Source organism: Anser anser (genome assembly GCF_964211835.1).
Source record: "Anser anser genome assembly, chromosome: 11".
NCBI classification, from domain to species: domain Eukaryota; kingdom Metazoa; phylum Chordata; class Aves; order Anseriformes; family Anatidae; genus Anser; species Anser anser.
Genome location: NC_139732.1, coordinates 6632270 through 6644520, shown reverse-complemented (window position 1 = coordinate 6644520; position 12251 = coordinate 6632270). Strand labels below are relative to the sequence as shown.

The following is a 12251-nucleotide window of genomic DNA, read 5'->3' as shown; positions in this document are numbered from 1 at the left end:
CTGCGGAAAGCCTGGAAGAAGCAATTTGTTACAGGAAAAAATCCCCAAACCAAAACCGAGCCTTCAGTCGAGAACAAAGGATGCACTTTGACTGACTCCAGTCACCTGGGTGCAAATCGTTTGCTTCTTCTCAAGACCTGTGCAGTCAGAATAATCCTGAGCCACAACAAGGTGAAACAGAAAAGTTACAGTGCAATTAAAATTAAAGCCACTGTATGTAAGTAAAATAAACAACTCCAAATAGCTTCAGCATGACAGAGATCAAAATACCTGGTTGATCTTCTGACTTGAAACCAATTCCCAACAGCAGTTCCCGGTCCCCCATGTCCCCTGCTGAGTTCAAAGGCAGTCTTCCCTCACTTGTAACAAGCCCGGCTGAAAGCTGCCAAGTGCCCCACACTCTGCTGTGGAAACACCGCTTCGGATTACACAAACATTCCCAGCACCTTTAAAAGCCGGATGGCGTTCACCTCACATTTAGACTCCTGTCTCAACACTTGCCTTTCTAATTCTTTTATACCTTTTAAACATTTACCGATCTCTTAGCCCCTACCTGCCATAGTTGGAAAACTTTCAGTTGTAGAACAAGGGGAAAAAATATCAATACTTGGTTCCTTGCCACACATTAATCCTTCCCTGTCCCACACTGCCTAACATAACATCTTTATGTGAGGATGTGCTCTGCTTAGTTAAGAGCCATGGCAATCTTCCCTGCATTAGTCATAGAGCCTGGTACCAAGTGCTAACCTTTATGGCATGCCAAGAACTACTTGGGAACAAACACAGACTCTGCCGCTGCGGTGCAGTTCCAGCTACACTGGGCACCAAACATGTTGACAGGTGTCCTCCAACATTCTAATATCAAGGCACTGTTAATTGCAATTTATCATGCCTTTCCTGTCTGCAAATCTCTGCTATTCAAGGGAGAATATAAAATGTGCCTAGAAAAAGAGTTACTGCTGTGCAAAAAAAAGGCAGGGAAAGTCACCTCCCTCCAGAAGGCACACAAGCATCTAGTGACGCCTGAACTGCCTATGGGAACAGTACCTCCTTTTAATCAGCCTTAAAACAGTAAAAAATAAATTGCACCAGACCGCTAAGCCTGCTCTAGAGAAGGAAATGAACACGCAAGCCATGCTGCAAGGTGGCTGTGTGGTCTTTTAAATAACAATTGAGGAATGCAAAGCTCATTACTGTGACAGGCTGACAGTGCTGAAAGGTAGAAGCCTGCTACATCTGCTGGAGTGCAGAGATGAAAATTCGTGCTGTTTCTTGCCAGTGCCAGAGTATCTTTCTGTTCACCAAGACAGACAACGCTCTACCTGGATGACAGCATGTTTCAGTACTCGTATTTATTAAATCACTCTCTATACAAACAAAACCTGCCAACTGTGCACAATGTTTGGCAGTTTTATGACTATTATTATTATTTTTTATTTATTTTTTAAGTATGCAAGGAAACAGACCATCCAACTTATTACCCCCCAGGATCCTTTTTCTCCTGCCATCTGATGGATTTCCACTGCAGTATATGAGGGATGTTTCACTTTGCAGGCCCAGGCACAGAAATCTGATGGCTAAGGAAGCTTTCACAAATATCTTCTACACAACCATATGAAACAGTCCACAAAAGCCAATTTAAAGATTTGATAACATAGTAGATAGCATAATAAATTATTTCTGAAAGGATAGAGGGTTACAATGAACACCTCTTCTTACTATACATTTCAGAGCCTATCAAGGAGTCATCATAATCTGATCTGCTCCAAACCTGGAAATAAAACGTACTAGTCTAAAGGAACAACACCACCAACAGTAAGGCACTGACTTGTGCCACTTATACTTTACCTGTTACAATTGGAAGAAGATATAAACATGCATCAGAGGGCACTATTTGATCCACAAGTTATTCTTCTACCTTAATTATGTCAATACAGTGTAACTGCAGAATACAGAGGACTTACTTCAAATTTTAGTTGCTTCTTGGAACCTGTGCGCGTGTCATTTTCTTTTTCTGCTCTCTTTTCATCTCCACTGCAAACTCCATCTGTCTTCTCTGGAGGCAAAGCCACTGCAAAAATATATTTAAGAATAAACACTTATAAGGAAACGTCAAAGCAGTCTTATATTTGCAAATTTCTCTTCATAGATAGGGTGAAACTGATTTCAGCAAACTTGTATGAGAGGATCATTATACTTGATTTGCTTTTGTGTTCACTTCACATCTGGGATAATTTCAGCAGACAATCTACCAACAGCTTTTAGTACACAGCCTCTTCTACAAATATCACTAGAGTCACAGGAGGTTCAAACAAACTGTTATGAATATATAAGTCAGCAGTACTGTTACTGTAAATAAGTTGAATAATTTTGCAAAATATTGAAAGTATGTGACATATTGCAAAAGCATATTGCATTCACCAGCAGTGAATAGAGTAATGAAGCTGAAATGAAGTCCCCATTCTGTTCCAGCTACCCTCTTCAAATACACACAAACCTTATGAACTTCCTAAAAGGTAACACTAACCTGCCAAAATGATTAAAACTGTGTTGCTTTTTTTTTTTTAATATGCATGAAAAAGTGTATTTCACCTAAATTTCAAGTTAAAACATTTGCACTTCCATAATTCAGTAGTACTCATAAAGGACATCAAAATACTAACATCGGACATATATCACAGCATATCATATAATAACATATCAGAAAGATATATATACTTCTTATGCAGATTAACAGAAAAATGCCCAGGAACTTAATAGCTTAGGCTCCGACAGAGGCACTCAGTACCACATTTGATGAAATCGTAACTATGAATATAGAATTATTTTCATCAGATGTATGAAAATGTACACAGATTTTTAACCCTACTCTCAGACTTTTCAGATATGTTTTTTTTTGCATCCGTATGATTCTCCCAACAATGCTATGCCCATACTTCATTAGCCATAGCAGTAATCCTGCCTTCTTCCCCCAAAATAAAAGGCATTACAAGAATTTAGGCCTAAACGTCAGCATTTTCCTCTTGTGCTGCAACATCTGCATTTACCCAAATGCTTTATTCTAATGCTATGTTTCTTGGGTATGCCTTTGTAAGTAAAATTTCATGTAAGTGCCAGTTCAGTAAACTGAAATTCCTTAAAAAAAAAAAAGAGACATGATTCCCTCCAGGTCAGAATAAGCCATTTCAAACTCAGTTTACTCTGTGGTTCAGCTGGTGTTTGGCAGTACTGAGGTACCTCCCAAGCACCCTCCCAGGAAAGCAAAGCACTAACATGCTAAAAAATAAGACATTTACATTAGATATTTTTCAATATTTTTTCACAGATAAAAATAGAACAATTAGCTACAAACAAAAAAAAAACTCTTCACCTTCCCATAATTTTATACTCTCAGAAATTCCAAAAGCTAAGGTTTCTGCCACAGCAGTCACACTGCCACATTGCAACGTGTCACATTTTCTGGGCTCATTTCTTTGCTTAAATTTAACGCTACTGCATTACTGGTTTTGGTCTTCAAAACTGTAGCATCCTATAAAAGAACCAGTAAGGAAAGGGGGCAATGAGGTAGAAACATGAACCTTTGGAATTTCCTAACTTCAATATTTACCTGCAGCTGTGGAGTTTATACTAAATCCAGCTTCCAGACACGGACATGTAATTTGCCTTGTACAAATGCAAGTAGACATGGACTCTATCATACCCATACTCACACAGTAATAGACTTTGATCTCTACTCCAGGCCATGTTAGAATTCCCTATACCAAACCTGAGCTAAGCAGGAAGGCCAGCTGAAGAAAAAGAAAGCTCACTTCATGGCAGTTTCTTTCCTTGCCCATTTAGTGTAGTAGTACTGGATGAGCAGAGATTGTTTGGTTTTGTACAGTGCTTACCATAATGAAGACACATATTATAACAAATATTACTTATAATACAGAACTCTGAAGTATATCTGAAGAAGGCCATATGTTTTATATTCACTTTGACCGTAAATACCACTCTATATTTCTGGAAATTCAAAGCCAAGGCCACACACACCCACAACCCACCATAACACAATCAATAAAAGACAACATTTGGATATCCACCTTAGGTCAGCCCTGTTGCTTCGTTCCAAAACCAAAAAGAAATGAAAAGTCCTTCATAACAACTAGTCACATTAACAACGGTTCTTCATAACTATTAAACATGCCCTAGATTTTGAGTGGCTCCTTTGTACCAGTGACCAGTTCCTCACATTGACAAATCTAAGTAAGCTGACAGAAATATTTGTGTGAGGGACTTTTGCAATCCCTCATAGTCTGGCTCCAATGAATGTGAAATAAATGAAAGTTGGGCTGGTATGACCCTTAGCTTTGTTGGAACAGTAGACAACTATTTGAAAAAAAAATACACCTACCTTATCGCAAATGCTTTTAAAAGTATAAAGGTATATAATGTTCAAAAGACTTTTACAGTGGTCTTTTATCCATTAAGGGACAGCATCCCAAACATTGGTCTCAGGGCACTGAGGAGCAGATCTTGCACAAGGTGACTATTCCCTGCACCAAAGCTCTCTCTTTTTTCTTTTTTCTTTTCTCCTCTGTCAAAATGAAGCATCTTTTGCAGGACATACACCACTTGCTTTTGCACTGCACTGAAAGCTACTGGTGTGTGCAAGGAGCACCAGAGCTCTCCAGGCCATGAGGTGCTTCAGAGAAGAACAATGCCAATGGCACAGACCTACCTTCTGGTTTCAGGAACAGCCCTTCCACTGGCATGTTTAATAACCTTTCTGGATGTACAGTATGTGTGTTCAGATAGGAAGCTTTCACTTTAATGTATAATTTATGTAACAGAGGAAAAATGTGCTCTGACAAATTAGTCCTCTCAAAAAACAAGAGTTCAGCTATTGGGGAAGGAGGGGATACATCTTGCAGTACACTCCTTGAGAGAGTTTAAGTACTGTATGCCAGAAATTATCCTCTTTGAGCTTCGCTGACCTTTGATCTGAAGAACTCATTGGCCTCGCTGCTCCAGGGAATTACCCTTTGAAATCAGTTATTCATTTTGGAGCTCAGATGAAATGGGGAAATCTGGTGATCTCATCCTGATGTCAAGCTTCATTCAGCAAAGAAAAATGAAGTCTAAATGAGGAAAGTTTAAAGGCAAATATGGAGGTATTAAAGTAATATTTATGAGTGATCAAATAATGTGTCTGTGCATATATCCTTATGTGCCTTATCCAAAACCCAATGAGCATATATGTAGAGTGGAGTACAACTGTTTTGTCCAAGAAGCAGAAGTGTTTGGTGTCTTGTTTCTATACTTAGTTTTGACTATTAACATGCTCTCAATTTCATGAAGGATACAAACACATGCTGAACCTACTTATAAATAAAATTAGAATGTCTGCTTGGGACAGTTAAAACTGGCAGCCTGTAAACAGAGATCCACCAGTGAGCTGCATGCCAAGGTTCAGCTATATTCACGATGTGAACTTCCTTTCAGCTCTGCCAATGATACTAAACGAGACCAGACAAGATTGCTATCTCAAAGGAGTGTGGAGAATTAATAGACTGGTGTTTCCAAAGTCTAGGCCATCAAAAATAAGTCCATGTACAAAATATCATCCGTGCAAAAATACTTACTTACCTCCCCACTCAGATAACAAGTCCTGACAGAGAGAAGGCTCTACATAGATTAATACACTGAGAAACCTACCCTGTTGTTGTGGGAATCCACAACTGGAGAAAAAAAATGTATATTTATTGCTTCCCGTGGGAATAACCATATGCTCTCAAAAACAATGTTCCCTAACAGAATGTTTCATGAATTGAAATGCTGCATATGTTTTCTTTATGATGTTCTCTTTTCTTGTTCATTATTAATGGTCTTGTATTCACTTCTATAACCTTAAGACACTATAAAAATGCGTCTGGACAATATTTGAAATTGGAAAGACAATAAAGGAAAAATATTAACTTGGAAAAATTGTGAAATACCATTCTTTCATGAAAAACAAACTGACTGGCTTAAGTGTACTAGCAGATGTTTCTCTCTAAGATTGTTAATTACTACCACCCAATTGCTCATAATTGGAGGGGGGAGAAAGGCAGAATGAACACCAGTTTAAAGATAATAAGGCTCATCCCTGAAGAATCAACATTTTTCCCTCAAAGGTTGATTCATTCTTCTGAAAAGGAGTGGGTAATAATTCCAACTGTTCCTTAGGAATCTCAAAAAAAAATTTAATAAAAATAATAAAAATCCCAGAAATGAGGTAAAAGTAATTGCTGTGCTGTGCATACTGAGTACAGAATACTAGGTTTCTGACAGTGAAAGTATTCTTCACTGACCTGCACCTTACATCTGAGAATAAGGAATTAAAAAAAAAACGGAAAGCACAAACAGAGCTGCAGTCAGGTCAAAAAGTGACTGTTTAAAGTTCCACCCTCACTCAGGTGGCTTGTCATTTCAGATTTCTCAAACCCTTGTTCAAGCAAAGTACTATGATTTTTAGCAAATTATCTTCTTTGTCAAAGGACAGCTTCACTGTTTTTCAACTGTACCAAGCATTTTAGCCAAAAGGATTAAGAGGATCCCACGGCCAGATGCAAAAAAAAGATGCAACTCTGATGAGCGCTCATGTCTAAGCTAACAGCTACCGAGTCAGAATTTACACAGCAATTATGAGAACTCAGGCTAAAGATGAACTACTTCAGAGTTTATACGGGATGACAGCCATTTAGAAAGGTATTTGATAGATCACAGTGCCTTAACTCAGAACGAAGAACTATGGGAGAAGCTATGCAACTCCACAGTGACAAATTATGACTGGATGTTACCAGTGACTATTATCTTAACGTCAGGGTCATTACTATGTAATTTTTGCGAGAAAACAGAGCCAAAGGTAAAATTGGAGAATTGACAAAAATGCCACCTATGAAAGTCAGCATCTGGCATACATGAAACAAAATCCTTTGAAGTGAAATATTATTAGCCTTCCCCTCAAGTCGGATAGACTGGATTCCCAGCAATTCTTTAAAACTACTACCAGAAACAAAGGGACAGAATTATCTGTACACAGGGAAAAATAATAAACTACACACTAGAATCCGAGACTTGTGGGGGAGTAGGGTAAAAAGGAAAAAGTAAAAGTGAATAGACATATCAAGACAAGGAGATGAAGTCATAAGCGCTTCTGTAAGAGCTCAAATGGAACTTCAGTAGCAATATTTGACTGGTGGAATTGAACGTCAAAAAGCTGGTCCGAGAGAACTCAGTAGTAAAATTCCTATTGACGTCAACAGGACAAGGGTCTCACTTCCAATTTATAGATCCAGCAGACACAGCAGAACTTCAGGTCAGATACTATGAGGACCAAAGGGACAAGAAAAGAATTAATTGTGTTGTTTTTTCCTGAAGTCTCTGATGTCTAACTTATCTGGTTCTGTCAACATTTTTTTCATTGCAAATCAGGTTTGACAAACATAACTGACATTCTTTGCTGACTGCACAACCACCCGAGCAATAACAACTGCCTGATAGTTATTGAGAAGTCCTGTAATTAACAATTACATTCACATTCAAATTTCACTTTAAAGTTCTCCTGGAGGCCATGAATTAAGAAACACCACCCCCATTAAGCACACATTTTGGTTTTATTCCACAGGAGTTGACTGAAATACATTCCTGATGGAGATAGCTTTGCTTGAGCGAAGGTCCTCTTCTCCTGTGGCTCATGCCCACATGCAGAATAGGACCAGGAAGCGAGTAACATTCCTGATCCACAGCCACCAGAACAGCAAGCACATAGAAAAACAGACTCGTGCTGGGTCAGTGCCAAAAGCATGTATTCAACTTTCTCTGGCTGAAAGCTAAAGCTGATGAATTAGACACACCCTTCAAAACAACAAAGATCAAGCTGCCTTCTCTGAAACTTACTGTAGGGAAATTAATTGTCCATTTTATGTCCAGTGGGACAAATCAAAACCAATTTAGCAAAAGCTGTATACCAGTAGTGAGGAATAGATATTTTAACCTGAAAATATGGAGAGAAGTCATTTTCTTCTATTTCCGTTTCTTGGTCACAGCACAAATTAAGGGTTCAATTACACACCACAGAGAGGGGGAAAAAAAAAAGTGTCATAAGACCTGCTGCCAGTGCCCAACCATGGGGATAGTTAAGCATAGAACATACGGGTTGTGACTCAGAACATGTGATGTCTTAAAAAAAAAAAAAAAATTAAAAAAAAAAGAGCCCAAAATGTTTCAATCATTCAGGCATCAGATAATGATTCTAGCTGACAAGTCACCACCAGGACCTTTGGGAATTGCTACACTGAAGTTCACGTGGATGTTATCATGCAGCATTTTCTCTCCTGAATAAATAACACTCAGACTCACAGGTCTGTGCGCTACCACCTCTCCCTAACGTGTCAATTCTCATTCTCAACCCCAATAATTTCATATTTATAAATGGAAGTATTTCCAAATGCTGATGTAGAATCACAGCATGGTTCTGGTTAGGTCTGGTGTCTTGTTTTGGTTGTCAGGCTGCAGGATTTTTTTTTTTTATTTTTTATTTTTTATTTTGTTCTTAAAGGACGTGTACTAAGGATGCACGCACAAAGGACAACACAGTCTCTCTCTGCTAACTAGCGTGTAACTCATACATGCTTAAACACTAAACCTAGATTTCTTGCACTCTCTCTGGAATGAGTTTGCTGAAGGGAGGGAGTTTGCTGAATTTTGGCAGATTATGATTCCCTTTTCCAATTAGTTCCCCAACTGGCTGTATTTCATCAACAACAACTGCCAGATTAAATGCCTTACTTGACCATCTTCACCCAATACACTTTGATGTTCAGTTCTCAAGCTTCAAAATACCTTTTGGATGAAGATCAGACAACACTAAACAGAATTACTAATTAATTAAGCAAAGTTAAATTTTAAACACTGTTTGTTGTGTTAGCCAAAAGCCCGAACAGAACAGTCTTTTTTCCCTTCCTCATCGAAGATCAAAGAAGATCATTTCTCCCTCCCCTCCCCTACTTAAAAAAGGGGAGGCTGGGGGGGAAATCGCCATAAGCTTTGGTCAGAACAGTTCAGGATGATACCTGTAGCAGCAAGACTTGTGTTTGATCGCTGGGCATATCAAAAGCCACATTAACATAACGCAATCTGCTATAACGATCTGTGTCATTTAATGTGGGTAAGTGCTTCTTAAATGAGAACTGTCACTGTCATATGGACCACTTACCACTTTCTAACGGTGTTGTGTGTCCCTGGAGCTCTGAATGGGCCCGCAAAGTGCTGGATTCTGTTGCAGAGCAGTGACAGATGGACACCAAGCGATCATTTCTAACTTAAAGCAAAGGAAGACAGACCTCTCCCCTCTAAAAATGGCTATACACTGACTTTGGTAACAATTTTGCTTTTGAAAATCCCTTCTCAGTGTAAGCTGCAGATATGTGTGTTCACATAGGATGTTGTGTCTTAAATTTTTTTTTGTCTCCTCAGATTTTCTCCCCCGAGATACACAGGGCAAAAAAAAGAAGAAAAAAGTAACACTCTGAGACCTTTTATTCAGATGAAGACAGAATAGGTAATGCTATTAATAATGTAGGCTTTGATATCAACTCCTTCCCATCTAACTTAGATATTCAACGGGAAAATCTCGTTTCCACCACCTTGCTATGTAACAGGGCCTATAAAGGTATTTGAGCTATAAAATTCATTCCATCCGAAAAGCTTCCCGTGAGGAAGAACACCACTCTGACCCTCACAAAAATAGCTTTGGGAGCAAAAAATAGTCTTATACTGCAAAAAGTCCTATACTGCAAAAAGTCCTATACTGCAGTATTATTTTGGCTGTGCTGAATTAGTTGCACCTCTGACAACTCTCTCATAGCTAATGTTCACAGCAGGTTCAGTGTTCCCATCTGCAGAGACCGACATCTCACTGTGAGAGATGGGGGAAAATGAAGATTTATCCACAACACATCGTACAACTAGAAAGTGACATAGCGACCAGCAGGCCAGCAAATACACGTGTATGCACAAGCACGGGTCTCTTGTACTTATCATATCCATATGTGGGTGAGGAATAGTACTGAGGTGATACATCACATACTGCAAAACATCTAGAGAAATAAAATTCCGCACTTGGATGGCGCCATCCTCTGTAAAGGCTCACAGAAATGACCAAAGGGCCCACAGTACCACACTCCAGTTCCACACACTCAAATCCTTTGGAGGGACTATAACTTTCCCCTAAATAAATCTTTTGCACACACAGCTCAGGGCTGCCTGGGCTCCCCTTGGTGCAGAGCCCCATGCCCAGCCCTGGCTGCAAGGCACAGCAAAGCTCCCCAGCTCCTCCAGAGCCCTATGAAAATTCCACGGCTAGGAGCTCTTCTACTTCTGGATACTTTCTTTTACAACTTCTATTCTTTCTCTCTCTTTTTGTTACCCGTACAGTTTTAAATCCCTTTCAGTACAAACTCGAGCACTTTATATGACATGTTTTACTGGTGAAAGGACCGGGATGGCTGGATCAGATTTCTAAAGCAAGAAAATTCTGATTATTGGTATTTTTATTTTCTTGATAGGCTGGGGGGTTGGGACTTTCCATCTAACAAGAGCAGCTGGACTCTGAGCTCTTTCAAGAGCAGAAATGTTGCTTCAGGTTCATTTCCACAGCCCCATAGTGCTGCACTTATTATTTGCTTTTACTCACAAACTAGTTGTGGTTAAAAAAAAAAAAAAAACAACTCTTCCAAACAAATGACATTTTATCTTTTTCTCCACAGGAGAATAAGGTCGACTGCTACTTGTGCTTTGAGGTTTGGGTATGATTGAGATGAAACATCTGTTGAGAAAAAAGGTGTGGGGGGGACTTTTTTCTGCTAAAAATATCGTGTCTTTTTTTTTTCCACCAAACTTGAAACATGTGATGAAATTCAACTTTTAAAATATAACCCTGGAGCTACTTGAAACTATAAAAGTCTCCTCAGTATCTGAGGCAAGTCAGAATTTCCACTGTTCAAGCTGGGCTTTTATAAAGAGCAGACTTTAGAAAAAGCTGTAATCTGTCTAGGTAACAAAGGGCACTTGTTCTGCCTGGTGAGGTAAAACTTTGGGTTTCTGTAGCTACTGCAGCAGAAGTGGAGTATGAAGCACACAAAAGCACCCTGACTGATACACACTTTGAATTTGGAACAGCAACTGGCAAAAGCAATATGCTTTTCACTGAAATTGCCTCTATACGTCTGCATGTACACGCTTGTGTGTTTGTAAGGTTCGGCAGGATGACAGGTTGCTGTGTCTCAACTACCCAGCCCGAAGGTTCAGGCAGCTATCAAGCTTTGCAGCTACATAGCCAGCTATAAAAAAATGACGGCTCCTGACTTTGACGCCAGCTAGATGGTTTCTGCTTCTTTCTGCTTCTGAATGCATGACAGAAGTTCAAGAAATATTTAGTCCTGTCATAATCTGTGTGCTCACACGAGACACAGAGACACACTGAGATATGAAGCCCCTCCAGTTAGGAGGGCCTTACAGGAGCATGCGCATGGGAACCAAACAAAAGCCTATTGCAGAAAGGCACCAAAACCCCAGCAAAGGGAGCACTCTGAAACTGGGTTGCCTGGCCGTGTCAAGGTCAAGGCAAACACAAGAGAACGAGAAACCTCAGTAATATTTGGGAGTTGAAGCAGGACTTATTGCCTACTGAATACAGTATTGTGAATGAATTTAATGTTTTATGTAAAGGCAATGGATTTGAAACGAATATATTGTCTTCTGAAATAGCAAAGGCCAAAACGTATTTCAATTACAAGAGCAAAAACTGGAATAATTCCATGAACACCAGCATAAGAGTATTATCTGGCCCCATATCTTTGCCTAGAAATATGCTCTAGTTTCACATGGGTAAAAAAAGAGAGAGTCACGAGAGAGTCAGAGAAGAATGGCATTTTGACTCACTTTTCAAAAACATGTTTAATAAAACCTCCACAAACCGTGGTCAAAGCTACAAGAAAAATAACTGGTAATAATCATTGCTGGGAAATTAAAAGTAAAAAAGGACCTTTGTTCTTCAAGTAGAATAAATGAAACCACTGGTATTCATCATGTTTCCAGAGAGATTGTTTTCGAACTCCTAACTGACGTGTTCCCATATTTCATTCTTTGTTCTTGGTGGTGGATGTCCCGGGGCAAAGTTCAAGAACATTTTTGTACTGCTGCACACGTACAGTATCGTAGCGTTA

The 12251-nt window shown here is 39.3% G+C and overlaps 1 protein-coding gene across 5 annotated transcripts in view; it reads right to left on the bottom strand.

Annotated features, from left to right (window-relative positions):
• NKD1 (NKD inhibitor of WNT signaling pathway 1) overlaps positions 1-12251 on the bottom strand; it is a 293721-nt gene that overhangs the window by 22762 nt on the left and 258708 nt on the right. For all 5 annotated transcript variants that reach the window (XM_083794852.1, XM_083794853.1, XM_083794854.1 and 2 more), the window contains one exon: positions 1965-2071. In XM_083794852.1, coding sequence (XP_083650978.1) covers positions 1965-2071 — 107 coding nt within the window. The remainder of the gene's footprint in view (positions 1-1964; positions 2072-12251) is intronic.